This window comes from Neomonachus schauinslandi, chromosome 4 (assembly GCF_002201575.2).
Source record: "Neomonachus schauinslandi chromosome 4, ASM220157v2, whole genome shotgun sequence".
NCBI lineage: Eukaryota > Metazoa > Chordata > Mammalia > Carnivora > Phocidae > Neomonachus > Neomonachus schauinslandi.
This window is the reverse complement of record NC_058406.1, coordinates 116,660,710-116,681,214: the sequence shown is the minus strand read 5'-3', so window position 1 is coordinate 116,681,214 and position 20,505 is coordinate 116,660,710. Positions and strand designations below refer to the sequence as shown.

At 38.6% G+C, this 20,505-nt stretch overlaps 1 protein-coding gene across 3 annotated transcripts in view; it reads left to right on the top strand.

Annotated features, from left to right (window-relative positions):
* TOX (thymocyte selection associated high mobility group box) overlaps window positions 1-20,505 on the top strand; it is a 298,213-nt gene that overhangs the window by 148,313 nt on the left and 129,395 nt on the right. For all 3 annotated transcript variants that reach the window (XM_021688227.1, XM_021688229.1, XM_021688228.1), the window contains exon 2: window positions 2,818-2,883. In XM_021688227.1, coding sequence (XP_021543902.1) covers window positions 2,818-2,883 — 66 coding nt within the window. The remainder of the gene's footprint in view (window positions 1-2,817; window positions 2,884-20,505) is intronic.

Genomic DNA, 20,505 nt, shown 5'->3' with positions numbered 1-20,505 from the left:
CAAAAGCTGGCAGGCTTAAGACCCAAGAGCTGATGTTTCAAGTCAAGTCTGATGGCAGGAAAAGACTGTTGTTCCAGTTCAATCAGTCAGGTAGTAGGAGTTCCTTCTTACTCAGGAGAGTTAGCCTTTTTGTGCCGTTTAGGCCTTCAACTGATTAGACGAAGCCCACCCCCCAGTAAAGAGGGTGGTCTTCTTTACTCATTCTACCAATTCAAATGTTAATTTCATCCAAAAATACCCTCACAGACATACCCAGAATGATATTTGACCAAATATCTGGGCACCCTGTGGCCCAGTCAGGTTGACACAAAATAAACCATCATCCTACCTCCTCTCAATACTTTGAGGCTTAATTATAAATAATCTGGAGATATTCCACCAGCCTGATTACTAAATTGGCAGCTCACTATGATATGACTCTTGTTTTTCTGAAAGTCTCACAATGCCATAGAATTTCTGGACAGTATCTCAGGGTCGAGATATCACCAACACTCTGCTTTGATAATTTATTGACACTATTTTCAGAATTGATAGCTAACTCATTGTTATAATTCAGAATCTATTTATATGTTCTGGTGGTTAAGTGCATGTGCTGGAAAGTCAGGCTGCCTGCCTTTGAATGGCAGCCCTGCCTTGTAAGGGCTCTGTGACCTTGAGCATCTAGCTTAAATTCTCTGTGCCTTTGTGTCTTCCTTTGTAGAATGTATGCAATAATAATCCCTAACTCTTGGTTGTTGTGAAGATTGGATCAGTTAATACATATCAGTTAATACATGGAAAGCTCCAGGCAGGTGATGGGGACATGAAATGTACTCCAAAAAATAGCTATTCCCATAGTCACATACCTTTTATTGTAAAATGCTGTTTCAGCCTTGGCTCAACGTTAGTTAAGCATTGGTACTTTTTGAGGAAAGAGTCCTTATCAAGAGCAGTAACATTGAATATGCTCAATTAGCATACACTTTGGATAGACTCAAACCAAAACTTCAAAGTCTTAGTTGGCTTGAGAACGACACCAGATTTAGAAAATGAGTTAGAGATGATGAAATAGAAAGTAACACATTTCTAGAATATGCATAGGCCGTGGAGTATTTGATCCACTCCTCTACTTCTGTTCAGTTGAGTTTGTTATAGTCAGAGAAACTGTCCATATTTTAAATGGTTCTTTGGCATCTTAACATTAAAAACATTTGCAAACAAACCAACAGTGGGTGGGGGTGGAGAAATGCTGACTGATGCTTTTTGTCAGGTTTTGAGCTGTTGGCAGTAACAGGTGGATTGACTGGGGCTAGCCTATCTTTGGGTTGAAGGCATTCACCTGACTGATGGAAAAGCAACCTTGGGTAAGTCACTTGGACTCAGGGCTCCTGAGCCAGATGACAAAGCAACCAAATGTCTAGCTAGTCTTTTCTCAGTGTGCTATTTCTGACTTGTCCTCACAACCCCATCGTTCAATAAGTGATTTCATATCTGTTTAGATAAGTTTGTTCACAGAACATGAAATACATTTGCCTGGTGATGGGTGAGGAAATCCTTCGGTTCCTTGAACTTAACCTTGTGAGTGCTTCAGTGTCCTTAGGAAGGTCTTTACTTGTTTCTGTGAATCTTCAGGGCACCCACCTGCTGTAGGCTCCTGTTCAGAGGCTTTAGGGTATCCCAGTGTTTGTACAACCCTCTTACGTTAGCAGCTCAGAGGTGGTGGAATGTGAGGTCTATTAGCACAATTTTCTCCTTTTTTGATGATAAATAAAATATGTCCATATTGCTGTGTATTTGCACCTCCATCGGTAACACTATTCTGTCTTGAAAAGTCATTTTTCAGATTTTCAAGTTCCCATGTCTGAAATTAGTCTGGCAATGAAAGTATATTCAGAGTCAGCTCTTTGAAGCTGGCTGTATTAGTCCACTTGATTATTTCCTAGGGGAAATTCTTCTTTGAATTAAAAAAAGGAATGCTTTGCCCATTTATCAAATGACTAAAGATAGCTAGAGATTAAATCTGAATGGAGTGATTACTGCTTTCAAAAACCCAAATAATGAAAAGTATGTTGTTGTTGTTGTTGTTATGTTGCCGTTGCTTGAACCATCCAACGGTTCTGCCATTGTACCCCCTGAATCTCCTCCTCCCTTCTTGTTCCCGACTCATTAATCCGTGTATGAATTTCTGTGCATCCGTAATACCAATATGAATTCTGTATCTCTGAAAAACTTTAAGGAGGGATGTTGAATCACAGAGCTTGTATATTTTTACTGGTATTCATTGTCATGATCATTCTTAGCCCCGGTTGCAGTCCCACGTGCTCTTTTCAAGTGTTATTGTAAAGTTAAAACTGTTCATCATAAGGCTATTGCGATGAAGCCAGTTTTGGCCTGTTATAAAAGCTCTGCACTTTTTCATTTTTGAGAGCTAAACTCAGAAGGCTTTGAGCTGTGCCTTGGTATATTTGTGTAGTGGATAGCACCATTCATTTAATACTTCATTACGACAGAACTGCAGTCCGTATACATGGTATGCAAAATGAGCCATTTTTGTTTTAAAACAGATTGCAGATGAAAGGAAACCATTCATTTCTTGCTTGCTTGCTATAATTACTAGAGCACTAATTACTCCAAATCACTGACATCCAGGGTCAGGAAGGATGACAACAGAAACATCAAAGAAAAGATGGGGCTCACTTGCTATGACAGATTTTCCGCATTCCCAACTACAGTATTTTTTTTTTATGGCTACTGTTTTCCAGTTTGATGGTGAAAACAGCAACAACAAACATGCACACAGTCAAGATTGCTGAATGTTTACTATTATTTCATTCGCAGTTTGACGGTGAGAACATGTATATGAGCATGACAGAGCCGAGCCAGGACTATGTGCCAGCCAGCCAGGTGGGTTAATTAATCTTCTCTGCCTGTTTCAAATTGTAATTAAACAAATTCAAAGAGTTGCATTGCAAATGAGTAGCACTATCAGTAACTGCTGCAATCAGGAATAATCATAATTTATAAACAAAGCATTTAAGCCTTGTTTCCAGTTAATGAGATAGAGCTGATAAAACACCGGAGTTGGCATTTGTTGAAAGATACTACCTTGTTTTCTCTCCAGAATGGCAAGCAGCTGTTTTGCCAGCATGATCTTTCCTAAACAGTTGTTTTACCTTTAGGAAATAAAGTCTTTACAGGTGCAGGTTATTTGTGCTTCTGACTATAGAGGAGTTTAATCATTATAAGCTACACGTGTCACAAAGAGCTTTAATTATCAACTATTGGGGCAGTTTTCAATACAATGTTATATTTATAACCAAGATCACGTGGCCAGTGAGCGCTATGTGGCTGCTTTCAGAATCTACTGGGGTGGGTAGCTTTCCGGCCAAAATGCATGATCTGATTGAAACCTTTCAAGAGCACGTTTGTATCCATTTCCCTGGGAATTGTTGACAAGGTATTTAATCATGAGAAGTGACAACAAAAGTCCAATGAAAATGCAAATGGTTACCTTTATAAAAGTGAATTCTGGGCTATTTATTTTTAGATACTTAATACCAGCCCCTTTAATCCAGTGAGGGCATTTAAAGCAAAATTATAACTGCTGTAAGGTGCCAGCGTAATGTAATATGTAAGGACACTGTGAGCAAAAATAAACACGTGGATAAGTGAAAGCGAGGGAGAGTTCATAGGAGCATTTTGTAGATTTGAACATTTTTTTTTTTCTAGAATAGCAAAACCATGGCAGTTTGAAGTTTCATGTATCAGTAACTATGGCGTAAACCCTAACACAGGGGTTTTCAATGCCTTGCATAGCCGCCCAAAGATATTTGATAACTGGGATGGGTCGGGGGAACAGAGAACAAAAATAAAACTTCTATTTTTCTTCATGGTGGTTGTCAGTGAATTAATCTAATGTATATGTTAGGGGTGCACTTTGTGAAGCTTTGAAATTTCTCTAAGAACAAAATGTCTCGTGCTTAACTAAAAACAGAGGCAAGCCTGCCTCTCCATGAACTTTGCATTTAGAAGTCATTACCATCACTGCCTTCCCTGGCAGACACTCTGGAAACCACACTATATGGTTTAGACGAGAAGGTCATCATTAAGTTCAAAAGATCCGGACTCCATTTCCTTCCATTCAGCTGAGTTGATCACTTTCAGAATACCTTTGGAAGGCTGAGCTTTGCATTTACAATTCTTACTTCGCTGAATTCATTTGGCTAAGTAGCCTCCGAGATCCATAGGTAGTTGTGAATAGGACTGTTTGATTAAAAAATGAAAAATGTTACTATTAATTTTCTTCTAACCATCAATCCCCAAACTGTACTGACAAGTTTAGTATTACTATTAGATTAAAGCAACCCAGTATCATCTCTTTGGTGCCTTTAGGGTTTTGAAGTGTAAGGGCTAATTGAATTTGTTTGAAACAGTAGAAACACAAACTCAATAAATGATTGCTGTTATAAAGCAGCAGCTCCCGTTCAGAGAATCATTATGTCCGTCTTAAAGACTTTTGGATAAAGGATTGGAAATTCAAAGCATATACATCATAACAACTTGGCTCCTTAGACTTTTAAATTCAAGTACAATGGATAAGATTAAGCCCCTGACTAAAATCAAACAACTAACATTATTTCTTTTAATATTTCAATCAGGAGTTACTAAGAATGTTTTAAATACCAGTGATAATTTATGAAAGTGTAAAGAGCCCCAGATACTTTTTGGGCTTTGTAAAGATATGGCAGGTTTGTGTGCCAGAAGCAAACTATTTTTTAATAATGTAGCACATATGAAAATGTTTTTCGAATGTGCTATTTTAAAAATTAGACTGATGCAAGATAATACATACTCTGGGGGAAATAAACTTTGCAAATTACATAAGTTGAATGGCCTTCGCTAAATTTTACACTTAACATTCCTTTTGTTTACTGTGTGTTTAGAGTGTGTTGCTCAAAAATTCATTACCTGGTATTCTTTTGGGGAATTTTAATCAATTTACCCCTTTTGGCAACCATAAATAGGATTTTAGTCATCTTACAGGAAAAAAAAATAGTTTTATCCCTTTTCCTACATAACATCAAACATCTGCATAGTTCAGTAATCCAAGACAACTTGCCTCATAGCGTCACTCAACAATTATAATTCCTGTTCAATTTTCAAATCAGTACATGCTTTGGGACTTACAGACTAAGTTGCTAAGTAGCAACATATGGTAAACTACTCCTATGATGTTGCTGCAAGCAAAGCGCATAATTCTAAACTTGAAATGATTTTTATAGAAAGCCACTGCTGGAATGGCTCCAGAAATGGAAGTACACTGTAAAAATTAATGATATTCTTTTAGACAGTCCCAAAGGGCTCTTTGGCACTATCTACTGCATGCATTCTATACCTCTTAAGCTAGTGTATACAAATCCTTAAAATTTTTTGCATATAATTTTGTAATTGATAGGCAGCTTTTAAATTGAGTATACTACCTTATAATAAGCCTGACAAATATGCAATAAAAACCCATGACATTTCTACTTCTCCCTGGCTCCATTCTTGGAATATTGACTATTTTCTCCTCTATTAGCTCACTCTAAGTGTGCTAGAGCCAGGTCTAGCTAGCTCAGTACTTTATTTTATTTTATTTATTTATTTATTTTTTGAGAGAGAGCGAGCGTGTTCTCTGCGGGAGAGTAGGGAGAGGCAGAAAGGAGAAGGAGAGAGAGAATCTCAAGCAGGCTCCACACCCAGTGTGGATCCCGATCTCACAACCCTGAGGTCATGACCTGAGCCAGAATCAATAGTTGGACGCTTAACTGACTGAGCCACTCAGGTGCCCCACTCAGTACTTTAAACAGCACTTAATTTTTTTTTTTTTTTACTATGCATAGAATTTGAAGCATGTGATGCAAGATTTCTTAGGGTGTTCCCAGACCCTGGCTAAAGGGGCCCATGTTGCTTGATACCTCATGAGCTTGCAGATTCCCTCCTAAATAGTTTGTGGAAACATGTGAGCATGTTAAAGAAAGGAAAGCCAGACGTGAAGACTGGCTAACAGTCCTTCATAAACTCACTTCTTTCTCGTTCTTAACCTGTCACGTCTGTGTGACCAATATGGCAGAGTATACAACAGCAAGGCAGGAGGGAATTGGGCTTCCCAACTTAGCTCTGACTCTTCTCTAGAATCTTCCAAGCCCACTCCAACTCACATGCTATGTGGCCTTTCTCTTTCCTGAAAAAACTCAAGCCCCTTTCTCCAGGCCCTAGAATTATGGTACCTTTCATAGCTCCTTATATGTGATTATACTCAAGATACAAGTGTTCATTTGAATTAAAGACATCAGAGGAAACAGAAGAGGAGCCTGAGTCTCTTGATTGAAGCTTTCTATGGCACCAAGATTATTTATTTATGTTTAGTTTTGAATATGTGCCATTACTTTTTCTCATTCTTTCTTCTTCTATGGAAATTTCCAGAGTATCATTTTCCATGGCTACCTGTTCATTCTGAGCTTTCCATCCACACTGGCAACATCCCCCCCCCTACCCCTTTCTCTGGATACAGAAACATTCTCATGTATGCCTCAGTTGGGGTGCTGCATGAAAAAGGTAGAGAAGGACTAATCTTTTTTATCCAAGAAATAATCACTTGATGGGGGAATCAGAAGATTTTTCTAGTGTCAGGTCATAGAGAAGCTTAATTCTTAAGAAAGTTACCTGATTGCACCATATTTTCAATAAATCACTTCCTCCTTGACCTTGGCTTTTACTCTGCTAAACCATGTCCTTCTGTTTGGTTTCCATTCCTACTCCCTGGCTTCCTTTTTTCCTTCCCTCCTCCCATTCCTCCTTTCTTCTTACTCTCCTTCCTTCCTCCTATCTCCATGAATAGTTATCCTTTAAGCTTGAACTAATATTTATTGTTAATTCTGAGCATCATGGTAAACCCTAACTATTAAGTGTCCTGAGCTGAGATCTGATTTAGATTATTTTCAGGTCGTGATCAGGTTTCCCTGTCCCTTATCCAGTCCCTCAAATCTCAAGATTAAAAAATAACAGTGATAAAATAGAAGCAATATTATTTTTCCCAGAATCTTAAAACCAAGCACTTAACATACCTTTCCTATTCCATCTTTTGAATATAAAAGTTGAAGGGCATCTATATATTTAGGGCAGTCCTCTCGTGTGTGTTTCAGGTTTGATTTCTAACTCCACTGGGCACCTGTTCCTGACTGCAGCTTGGACTCCACATATTAATTCATCAAATCAAAATTCATCACCTCCAACCTACTCCCTTGCGCCTCAAACTTCTTTTTTTCCTGTATTGCCTATAGTCATAAGACTTAACACCACCTACCCAGTCATCAAGACAGAGACTTTGAGAGTCTCCCTTATCACTCAGCCCTGAGTTAGTGTTGTAATTAGATAGTGTTGATTCTACTTTTTGGCGTAACTTTTGACTCGGTCTCCTCTTTCCTTCTACATGATTATTGCCTGAGTCCAGGCTCACAGTTTCTCATTAATTTCTCTCGTCTCACCTCCACCTTTCCATTTTTCCTCTCCCTGTTGCCAAATGATCCAAGTCTCTTCCCTCCTTACACACTGCCAGGCCTCTCCAGTTGGAGTTGGAGTTATCGATGTACATATTTGCCCCTCAGTGGCATGTAGCATACTAGAATTGGTACCCATTTCCTTGTCTTGCCCACCTGATTGTGAGCTCTTGAAGACAGGACTTGCCCTTGTTTCTCCCTGGATCTCCTGTGCCTTGAGTGTCTGGCTTCAGAAGTATGCAATATTATTTGTTGAGAGACGAGTAAGTGATTAAAATATTTTGTGTGCATTTTTTAAAATCACATTAACTCTTTGGATCTTCTGCTTGGGATGATTTTCAGTCCCACACTGCAGCCATTTAGCAAAGCTGGTCCTGCCCATTTCATTCCAGTAGCTTCTCTCCACCTGGGTGCCGATACCTCGACACATTAACAAAAGGCACCAGCGCTCCCGTCTCCTCAGAGAATCATTTCAAGTACAAGACTCAAAGAATTAATGTGATAATAAACTAGATCATAATAGGCAGTTATTCCTACAAGAATTATTGTATTGCTATTTGTCATAAGCAATATAATGGCAGTGGAACCAGTAGGACTCTCCAAGTTCCTCTTTGTACATGAATTTCTTTAATCTACTGTTAGAATTACAGTGTTTTGAGATCTGCAAATGTATTAAAGCTATATATTTTTAATTACGTGTTTTTCTAATGAGAAAATTCTCTAGGTTAGAGTGTAAATGAGGTATGAAAAACGGGTCTAAAAGCATAATATTTTAAAGAGCATTTTTTTGGGGAAAAAAATCTGACTATGGGCCATAAAATTTCCATGATTGTGACATAAATTTGAACTATAAATTAGACCAATTACTTTTAGATTGGTTCCTTTTGGCAGAAATTTCAGGAGTAAAGTCAACTTGACTTTTTGACCACTGACCCAATAAAATGGCAGAGCCGCCATGCTTTGAGTCATCTAGTTAGTCCAACAAAGTCTGGCATCTTAACAAGCCCAAACTAGTTACTCAAACCAGTCTTCAGCGTAACATTCAAATGATTACTCTGCGCAGTCCCGGAGGTATTCATTACAGACAAAATTGCTCTTGTTGCCTTGATAGAAGCTGAGTTTTCAATGGGAAATGAAAAGATGCCTGGAAAAATAGGCCACCTAATTAAGTTAAACTACTCTAGCATTTGGCTTGACATCTTCATTACTCAAAATTAAAAAGATGCTTCACTTGAGCACACAAGTTACTATTGTTTATGTTGTTTTCTGCCTAAATTGGCTTCTTACATGGAAGTCTGTTTTTCAGAATTATATCTTGAAATAGCTCACATATTTCTTACAGTTTATAAAAATGTCTTAATAGCTGTATGGATTGTGAACATGGGTGCCATACAAATATATATCTTAGAGCTCTTGGTAGTCAAGCACACATCAGTCTCTCTGCATATTTTCTTGATCATTTGCATATTAGTAGCATTGAAATTTAGATAACTTTTTACCCACCCAGACTTTACTATTATCATCATCATCTATATTAGTGGGGTATTGGCTCTGTTAGCTATAAAGGATCAGTTACATAAGAAACATGGATTCCTCAAAAAAACCTTAAGTAGACCGTAAGATTTAAACTGAAATTCATTTGTCCAGTGGAAGTGTTTTATATCAACCTCTCTAGCAGAGCTATTTTGGGAACATTTTAAAACATAAACACATGTAGAGCACACCATCCACTGATTGCCAGTTCCCACTCATTGACACTAATGAGGCAGCTGACAGGTTAAATGTTGTGTATCATATACATTTCCAAGCTGTGGGATTTGTGAATATAAGACTCATTTTTTATTTCACAAAATGAATGTTTGTTGCTGAGTATGCTTGAGAATTTTATGGTAATTGTCTAATAGTATGTGTTTTTTCAAGCATTAGGGAAATGCATTTCAGTGATAAAAAGGATGAAAATATCTGAGTGGAATAGCATTAGTGGTAAAAACAAAACAAAACAAAACAAAACAGTTTCTCCAAAAATATCGAGCTTTGTTTGGAGGATGGTTTGATCAATGGGCAACTGTCTAGTGACACCAAGACATTCTGCCCTGGGAAGGGGTGCTGTGACATCAGGACACCACCTAACCGGGTTCTACAGTTGCATTTGATCCATTTTGAAAACAGCGCATTGGCTGGTTCAAAATTGTACTTTGTAGATTTTTTTTCTTTAGCGTATGAACAGTTATGAAAGCTCAATGATCCTTCCTGTTAAGTTTTACAATATATAACATGCTAGATTTTTTTATCTGGCACTTACTGTAGCAAACCTGTCACTAAAGAATGTCTAAAAAATAGGTATGGTATTTTAAGTTAAGAATAGAGAGATGTTGAATGATGTCATCTGTCTATGCCAACTCCATTTCCAAGACACGTACAGATAGTTCTAAACAAACACTGAAATTTTATTATGGCAATATGTCAAGTAGAAACGATTTTGCCCATTTTTAGCATAAGAACACTGAGGCTTGGAAAAGCTGAGTTTTTTTCCACCCACCCATACCTCTCCTGAGACCTCCTTCTTCATATCCTCATCTGTCACCTAAACACCTTTAAAAAAGTGTCAAGTTTCCCTTTGCAGTTTCAGTTCCTCGGTTTTGGAGGAGACTTAGCTAGACTTCCCAGAAACACAAGGTTTCAGTTTAATCTTTATGCCCATCCATATTTTTTTTCTTTCTCCTGTGTTTTTTTTTTTCTGCTCTGTGTTGTTTCACAGTTTAGCTATAAAAATGTATGACTATAACCCTGATGGTTTGAAATTAATTGATGACTGTCTTGCAAAATAGCCTCCATGCATTCCTTGCTGCTCCTTGATGACATTGTGATCATTGTTCCCTGTTGCAAGCAAAGTCAAACAAATGACTTCTTAGTCCTACCATCAAATCATTCAAATGGAATAGGCTGGTCTGAAACTCACAGGGGCTCCAAGGGTCACGATTTGACACCGATAATGAAGCCTTCCCTGTCTGCAACTGGGTCTCCTTGCATTTCAGAAGGCTCTCCTTCAGGAAGAGCTAAACCTACTGTGAGTTGCTATTCTCTGAAGGCACAAAGCAGAGTGGCCTTGGAAGAATGGGGGGGAGAGAGGGGGCAGGTAATAGGACTGCAGGGGTGGGGCAGGGCTGGTAGCCCCAGACGGAAGTTGCCTTCAGGGAAACCTGGACTCCTCTGCACTGTGACTCCTGAGCTGTTTATTTCTTATGCTGACTTCAATTAAACTTCTTGCTTGTAGTGTTAGTAGGAAGCTTCTGCTTGGCTAGAAGTTTAGGTTAGCCCTCCCCTCTCCCCAAGGTAATGAATGAATTAGATCCATAATAGTAATAAAAGCTGTCGCTTGGCAGCTCCCTGTGTCTGGCAAGGGACTAAGCAAAAGCTTTGCATACATTATCTCATTTAATCCTTAACAACAGTTCAGTGAAGATGACAGAGGTAAAGTGATTGGCCAAACGGCAAAAAGCTAGTAAATATCAGAGCCAGGATGTCGCCCAAGTCAAATTCCATCCTTGCTCAGCTAGGCTCCATTTTATTTTAGCACTTTAAGGTTAAGACGTTGATGGACTAACCTCAACCGCTTGGTAGGACTGAGATAACTGCCCAGTACTGTGACCTGGGTGTGGGAATATTCTGAAAAATACTAGTTTGAACCAAATGAAATTGCGAATATTTGACCATCATTGGCTAACAAAAGCAGCAATTTCATATTCCAATTTCGGTTTCATATTTCATACTTGTTTAAAGACACATACAAGCTGTACAAAGGTGAGGTGTTTAAAGCAGTGCCTGCCTACTTCTTTAATTTACCCAGAGCAATGATTCCTTCCTTCCAGTCTTTTCCAGCCTTTCCTGCCCCTTTGCCTCCACTGCTGTCCTCTTTCCTCTGCATTCTTACTACTTTTCTTGCCCGGGCCTAATACACTTTTCCCCACCCTTCACATTTGTCCTTCTCTCCTCCAGGAGATACACAAAGTACAAGAGGTCTTCCCATAGAGCATCCTTCCTGCTGCTCTTCCCCAGGATCCTGCTCCTGGGTAACTGAAGGATGGGGGTTTAATCTTCATGAAACTGAGGGAATTGTTTCCAAATGTTCAACTGTTTTTTTCCTTCCATGTCCTTATCTTCAGCTCCCCTTCAGTGTAAACTTTCTTCCTAGCGAAGACCCGAGGAAGCGAGATGCTCCTCAAATATTCAGGGATCCATTTGCAATTGTTTCCTGGCCAAAAGGTAGGACTTGCCTATGAGAGTATGCTGAGTAGAAACAGGAGCTCCTCTTTCCTTTTCCTGACCCCCTTGACTGAGGGAGGAACAAATCAAGAGCATAAACCAAGCATAGACCATCTGTTTAGTTCTCCTCCTCTGCTGATCTGGCTCCTTTATGAAGAATATGAGTCTACATACCCAACATTTACTGATTTCTACACAACGGGCAAAAATGATAAGAATGGCCATAAACACATGCAACATGTATTTTTAAGTGTACATATAAAATATGTATGTATAAAACTAGGCCAGTGCTGAATGCTCAAGTCCATTCTGGCTGCCTGTGTATGATTTAGCAAAGAGAAAATGACCGTAAGCAAAAGTCAACTCAACACAGGTTTTTTTCAAAAAGAAAATATATTGAAGCTTAAAGACCATAAATGTTTCAAGATGGCATATTAAAGCCCAATGCATTTTATTTAGTTATTATATGTATAAAAAATAAATCTGTCACTATGCTGGGGGTGTCCTCGCTGCCCAACGAGCTCTCGAAATGCAAGCAGATCATTGAACCTCTGTGAACCTCATTTTCCTTATCTGTAGAGGGGAGGCATAGTCTTCAAGGTCTTCTCTTGAGTGAGCATTCTGTGATTCCATTTGAGCATAAACATAGAACTCTAAAACATTATCCCAAGAAAAAAATGCATAAGGTTATTCATCACAATACGGTTCATAACAGAAAAATTAGAAACACCCTACATGTTTGGTAATAGGGAACCGAGAGAATAAATTATAGAACATGCACACCAGTATATAACTTGCAGCCATTTAAACAATAATGTAAATGATATTTATGGGCATGGAAAATCATGATATATTTTCAGTGATCAGATTAAATAACATCATGGAATAATGACCATAATAAAAAATGATAATGTAGCTAACATTTATTGATTGCTTGTATGAGCCAGTATTTATTCAAATTATTTGTATTATCTCATTTATCTCATTTAATCCTGATTACCTTGAATGAATTGAATACAATTGTCATCCCTATTTTACAGATTTGGAAACTGAGGCTTAGAGGGAGTAGGTACTTATACCTACTAAGCGATCAGCTGAGATTCACATATGCATTTCTAGCTTCAAAATCAGTGCTCCGTCATCTGACTTTTAAAACAAAAACCCGAAACAAAATAGCAAATATGAACTATAAAGAATCTTGAAAGATACACATGTTTTAACAGTGGGGTTTTTTTCTGAGTGGGTGAACTGAGAGTGATTTCTTTTCATATATATGTTTTTGGTTAACATGGATTATTTACAAAATAAAGCAAAAACATGTAGAACTGAATCTCAGAATATAGGAATTCAATGTGAGAACTGAAAACCTCTGAAAAACTAAAAAAATTATAGCTGCATTTGTACATAAAATTGTATGCTAAACAATGAAATTTAAATGTTGTAATCACCTTTTAAATACTCAATTTGGGATGATACCTGTTACCAGAAGAACATCCTTGGGACCCCACTAGGGTTCCAGAAGTAGCTCTTGTACCTCAATCTGCTCTTCCTAATCATTCATGTGTAGGTTGTGGCTTGTGGGGGGGGGAGTACGTTATTTATTTCCCAGAAATTTGTCTTTTGTGTTTTGGGGGGTTTTGTTTAGCCAAAGGGAAGGCCCATATGACAAGAGCACACAACGCCTGGTTTTAAAGTGTCCCCTAAAAATGCAGCTTGGAGGGGCACCGCCGTGGTGGCTCAGTCAGTTAAGTGTCTGACTCTTGATTTCAGCTCAGGTCAGGATCTCAGGGTTGAGGGATCAAGCCTCACATTAGGCTGCTTGAGATTCTCTCTCTCCCTCTCCCCCCTCCCTGCTTGCGCTCTCTCTCTCTGTCTCTCAAATAAATAAATAAATGAACCAATCCTGGCCCTAAGAAGAGACAATGTCAGACATTCCCCAGGGCGGCCTCAAGTCAACCCTGTTTTCTGGTCTCATTCAGGCTTTGCACACTGGGTTTTCAATTATGAAAAAACACAATCCAATAAAAACCAGTCTCATTGGGGACTGAGTTGGGCTCAGTACCCCAACGTTTGTTTTGGTCAGTGGGACCGATCTTGCCCTTGACGTTTCCTTAGAAGACCTGACCTTGCTGTTGAACCTCCTTGGCACATTGTCCAGACTTGCTCATTTGCTGACTTTGTGATCTTCCCTTGATCACATATTGCATTTCAAGAGAAGTGTCTGATATTCAGGCCCTGTTATCAGGGTAAATTTGCTTATAACAATCCCTTCATCATCCCAGCTTCAAGTAATTCCACTTTCATTCACACTCGACACTTCAAACATGCTCTTTATTGGGAGCATATGTTTTTATACATCTTCTAATTCACTTCCTTTATAACAAGCTGCATCTTATAGTTCTTTGTATCTCAAGTCACACTTTGCAGGCTGCCTTACACATAGTAGGTACAGAGCAAATGCTTCTATGGCAGATGAGCTACTCATTACCTTTTACTTAACACAGGGTACAGAAATTAATGAGCACAAATAAAATAAATGTACTTTCTGCCAAAAAATTGCATTTTGATAACTGTTGCTTGAAAAATTAGTACATTGTGTGTTTTTAAATGAAGATGATTTATTGCTATTGTCTAACATGTGAAGAAAGACAAAAACATTGTTTGCAGGATCATTGGCTTGAGCACATCAATGGCGCTGTTGGACAGTTCTTGCTGAGTGTTAAGATGATTTATGTAACAGACCAAAGCTTTGCACAGTAATACATTATAGTCTCAAGCTATCAACCCTTGTTCATGCAGAGACAAAAGAATCGGAAAAATACCTACTTCTGAAGGTCTTCTCAAAAGAAATTGGAGATAATGTTGATGCCGTTTAAACTCTTTTGAGAGAAATCACCATTACATGCAATGTCTTAACTTCTGAAAACAGATAGAGGACGTTTATCATTTTTCTTTTCTTTTTTATCATTTTTCTAATGAACTCTGCAGTTTTCTTTGCTTTCCACTTAGTTATTTGAATCATGCAACACGAATTTTCAATAAAAGATGAGACACATTTAAATATTGGTATTTTTCTATCCTGAAATTCCAGGAATTATGTTACAGATTAAAAATTAAGGCATTCCATATACATTTGATGGCAGTGCTATTTATTTATCTTTTGAATAAAGATCTATATGAGAAACATATTTTACAATGTTATAACCATCCCCATATTTTCAGTGTATGCATGATTGCACGAAGCCATCACATAATTTAAAGATATGTACAAGATGATATCTTTTGAATTCTTCTGAGTTATGGGATTTCTTGTCACCAAAGATCGAGTGCTCTGTATAATGATTGCAATATGTGGACAGAGACCCACAAAGACAAGTCCCCTCTGGTAAAAAAAAACTAGATTTTAAAAAGAGAAGAATAGGCAAAGTCCAGAAGAGAGTTCCCGTTATTTGTTCCTGGTCAGCATATATTAACACTCTATCTAGACAGTATGAAAACATGAATTATCTGTACTCAAAAGAAAACTCATCCTAATTAACATTCCACTTCCAGATGCAATATAAAGTCGAATAAGAATAAAAAAATAAGAACAGACTGTAGCAAAAGGAAATGTGGATTGCAGAAAGAGAAAATAATATAAACAGGATACCCAGGGTCATGGAGTATATTAAGCAATATGATTAAAAAGGAATGTGAGTATGTAATTAAACAGACTGGGTCAATGAGATCTTCCAGAAACCAGGTGAGAAGTTTCCTTTCCTTTGTCACTCAAATGGGGGTACTGGGAATGTTCAGCGGGACAGGGACAATGGCTTTAGTCAAATGGCTGAAAAAGCTTACAAAGAGATCAAATCAAAGGAGATTGGAAGGATCCTCTGTTACTTTCCTATAATCCAGTCTCTTGTTTCAAGTCTCAAATACAATCCATCTGATTGGCAATTTCACCTTCTTGCCAAGAGTCTCCCAGGGAAGACAGCCTTTCTACAACACAAGGCAGTGTGTTAGAAAGTATAGCTTTTGTGGCGAATTTAGACACTGAAATTCTGGTTCACAAGTTCATCGACAATGTCCCTAGGTCAGTAGGAGCAGAACTGTCAGGAGCCCATCAGCCAGGGATGCTGGCCTACCTGTGTGGTTCCCCGACAATAAGAGTTGTGGCCCTCTGCACATTTCCGTCATTATCCTCTGAGCTCTTCAGCAGCCTTCCCCTGTTCACTGTTGCCCACTATCATTTTATTCTTTCATTTCAAAAATGCAATTTCATCCCATTAAAATAAAGACAAAACTTGATCTTAGGTATTTGTGGTGGGCAATTAAATGAACATATTATGTGTGAATAGGGCTGCACTGTGTTTCAGTATTTCTGGCAAGTTGATCAATGGCAAATATACTGAAATTCCTTTATAATGGTGTCTAATGGTGTCTAAATCCCCTCCTATACTGTCCATAGTTGTTTGTTTTCTTGTCCATGACCTAATCCATGGCATGTATAAATCTATTTAATAATAACCAGAACTATGCTAAAGCTGTCATTTATCAAGAACTTTCTTTGTGGCAGACATAGCTTACTGGGCTTTTTACCAATCTTATTTTTTTGCTTTCAATGCTTAAAAGAACCCTGTGAAGCAGGTTTTGAAACTGAGGCTCACAAGGACTCAGAAACTTGCCCTAGAACCCACACTAATAAATGCTTCAGAGCACCTAGATGCAGTTCCTGTCTACTGGACTCCAGAGCCTCCATTCCTTCCAACATGCTCGTGGCCATTCTTATCAGTCACTGAAGGAATCATGAGTACTCTCAACCCATCCAAAAATCCATCCCCTTCTCATCACAAAAACACGTAGCACTTTATAAGATAAATGTGCAAATACCAATGGTGAGATTTTAAGAAAATGACTTGAGGGCACCTGGGTGGCTCAGTTGGTTAAGCAACTGCCTTCAGCTCAGGTCATGATCCTGGAGTCCTGGGATCGAGTCCCACATCGGGCTCCCGGCTCGGCGGGGAGCCTGCTTCTCCCTCTGACCCTCTCCCCTCTCATGCTGTTTCTCTCTCGCTTGCTCTCTAATAAATAAATAAATAAAATCTTTAAAAAAAAAAAAGAAAATGACTTGAAATAGTCAACGAATTTGCTATGTAGAACCATGAAAATACTCTCTTAAGGATGATAATAGTTTGAAGTTACTACTTTAATGCTTCCAAGAGTCCCCTGGTGGCCTTGAGAAGTTCATATGTATTACAGAATTAGCCAAGCCTTGTGACAGTACAGCCCACATTCCATGACTCTTAGCTTCTGTTCCCTGGTCACATGGGGATACACAGAGCCTCCTGCACTAGAGTAGAGCTGTCCTGTGGCGTATCCTAGCACCAGCCATATGATGAGACTCTCCTGCATCTAGGACCAGTGAGTAGCTGAAGACCAGGGAGAGTCTGGTTAAGTAGCAATGATATAATTTTGATTGTTTGAGTTCTTTAGATCATGCAGACTGGCTACCGGTTAGAGCAAATCACTTTGCATGCTTCTTTGTTTCCAATTTACCTTTCACTAACATGGTGAAGGTCCAAGATAAAATTAAAAGTATTGGCTTGAATCTTATGCCACCATCCCTAAACACTTTGTCTCTGTCTGTGTAGATGGTCACCATTGATTTTTATCATTCCCTGGGGAGAAGGCAAGCTGTATGGCTCAGACTGCTGATAAGATTCTCATCTCTAGACCAGTAGGGGTAAAATGCACTATAAAGGGTGATAAGGAATATGACACCCCCTTGCAAGTCCATACCTGTTCTCCTCTAGAATTCTACTATGGAGCCCAGCTCTCTAGATATTCAGAAGACCTGGGATTGACTTGGTGGTCTCTAATTCAGGCTTAGGGGGAAAAAATTAAAAAGCATAGTCCTGTATCTCATGGGATCTGCAAAGGTCTTAGAAAGGAATGTTGGTCCCAAGACAGCTGGAGAATGAGAAATACTTGAAACTCATGGCCTTCCTGAGACTCAAAGGAAGAAAATAAGCCCAAATCAGAAAAGGACTTTAAGTCAGGAGACAAGTGTATTAGGTCCACTGTGTCACCCAGGGATGGCCTTAATAAAAGCCTTCTTTGCCCACACTGTGGTCTCATCACTAGTGTCCCTGTTCCTGTGCTCAGAGTACCTTCTCATCCCCTCCATGCTCCCTTGCTGTGGGCCATGCATGGGGCCTCACACCTGCTGTTGCCAAGGGATCCTGATGTGGAGTTGAGGCTTCCTTGGGTTACTTAGCTGATGTTCTACCTGCAGAGGGGCTAGGTTCCAACAACTTCTGAGAATGCAGGGGCCCCAAACTCACCCTTACAAGTCCTCTGGGACCTTTGTGTCACTATGGAATGGTAAGTGCAAGCCATTTCAGAGGGACAGATCAGCAGCCAGAGAGGGACACCAACTACCCTGCCCCAGACTTTCTCAGGCCACTTAAGCCTTTATATCTCTAACAGGATGTGTCTGGCTTCCTGACATGCTGAGAGATTAACTTTATATACCGTGTTGTCAGCTGGCCAGTGCAAAGTCTTGGAAATACAGGGTGGGTATTCAAGCCCTTGGAATAACAATTCACAAATTTCATGCCTTTAAAAAGTCATCTTAGCATTCATTCATTCATTTATGCATTCATTCAGTGATTCATTTGTGAATCCATTCAACAGACATTGAATACGGATTCTAACCGGGCAGCCTCCTGGGGAATAAGGAAAACACTGGATCATATCCTATTGTAATACTCTCTTCCCCAAACTGCAATTTTCTCTAATAATATATATCTTACTATTGTTAAGTCAAACTTATTCCTATTAAGTTTTTCAAAATTAAAATAAAGATGTCGAGTTGTAGAAATCAACATAGAGGAATTAGCTAATTCACTTCCACATTAAAAAATAATTAGTAATTAGTCTGGCATTGGAGTTTTTGTAAGTTTTTTGACATTTTAACAGTCACACAATTATTATTATACTTTTATTTGGCATCAATTACACTGTAATGGGCTCATGGCAAATAACCATATCATGACTTCTAATGTAAAAAACAGAAACTGCTAAGTAACCTTATGTTGTTAAAATTCCTGATCCACGTAACTACCCATTACCAGTTAAGTTGTGGAATCTGTGGTTTAGGTATATAAGTGCATGGATTAAATAACATTAATGTGTAATTACATGAAAATAAACCATGTAGCTTTGTTAAATTGCAGTACAATTGTTATCACTGAATGTAAAGTGATACCAATTAAACTAAAACACCACAAATTAAGATTTAACTACTGAAGAACTGCTAGCATGTAAAGTTATGGTATACCATGGATAGAATATCCTTGAGTATTTTCAGAGGCTTAATAGCATTTATAAAATTAAAAACATCTTTCTCCTTTATCCCTGGCATTAACTGTACCTTATTTAGGAAAGTTTCAAACAGACACCATTAACTTCTTAAAAGAGATGTATCAACAACTTCAGCCTTTGAAATGTCAACACAAAGACAAATTATGCATTCTTGTGCTCATATTGAGTAAATATTTTAGAACAATAAGCATTGGGATGGAATTTGGGATAAGGAAAGACCTGAGACCAAAGGTAATGTGAATTCTTAAATTGTTGGTCCAAAACTATTGGGTATTGACAACTTTGTATCACTCAACTTAATAAAATAGTAGCAATTAAACTGCTTCTATGTCACAGCATGTGTCCATCTCTCATATATACTGAGCTGATTATTTACCAGCTGAGTCAAAGTGACTTAAGTTCTGAGTCTCCATTTTCTCTTCAGGAAAACAGGATAATGATAGCCACACACAGGATTATTGTTAAGGATTAAGTGAAGACCGCATAGTCAAGGACTCAATGCAGTGCTTTTAACAAAACCAGCATTAATACATGTGCTTCCTCTCTCTCCCACCTCCCCACTTCGAATCTTTTATGCTTCTTCTTAAATCAATACTTGTACCAGGAACTGATGGTTTACCTCTATAGACTCAAGGTCTAAAATATACCAAACAAATGAGAATTTAATCAAACTTAGGATTTGATACCGACCACGAATATATTTTTCAGACAAGAGATCTAAACTATAAACAGGAAAATGTGGTACCAGATGATTGAACTTTTAGAGCTGGTGGTTTTGTTAGCAGAAGTCTAGATATTAAAGAACAATGACCTGCAGAGATGAATCAAATCTTTTCCTTCACCTACCCCCAGTCACTAACCCACACGTGCCTCTACGTGACCAAGTCTCAATTCCAGATGTTCCCAGTAGTGCTTCATTTCATCATGTCTCCTGACAGCACCTAAACAAATATATCAAAACTTGTACAACATTTAGCAAGTGCAACTTGAAGATTTTCTTTCTGTTAGACAAATAGACGCCATCTGGAAAAAATAACCCCAGGCGCTTGGATGCAGGAGCATGAAGCTTATTGGCTGAACACCCAATGAATACCTTACACTACTTTCTTTGGCTCCTACCCTCTGCCTGCTCATTTCAAATCTTGCACACTTCAGCAGGCTCTGTGCTGTTAGACAAGCAAGTCCTGTTACCCGTGCACTCAAATACTAGGAAGACATGCTTAATTTGAAAGATAGGCTTGCAAGAGTGATCAGGACCCAAACTGTTTCCTTTTTATTATAACACCTGCTCTATAAAGGACTGCTAGATATCGCTATGCCTCTATCTTAATTGGGAACAATATTTTATTATCTGGTC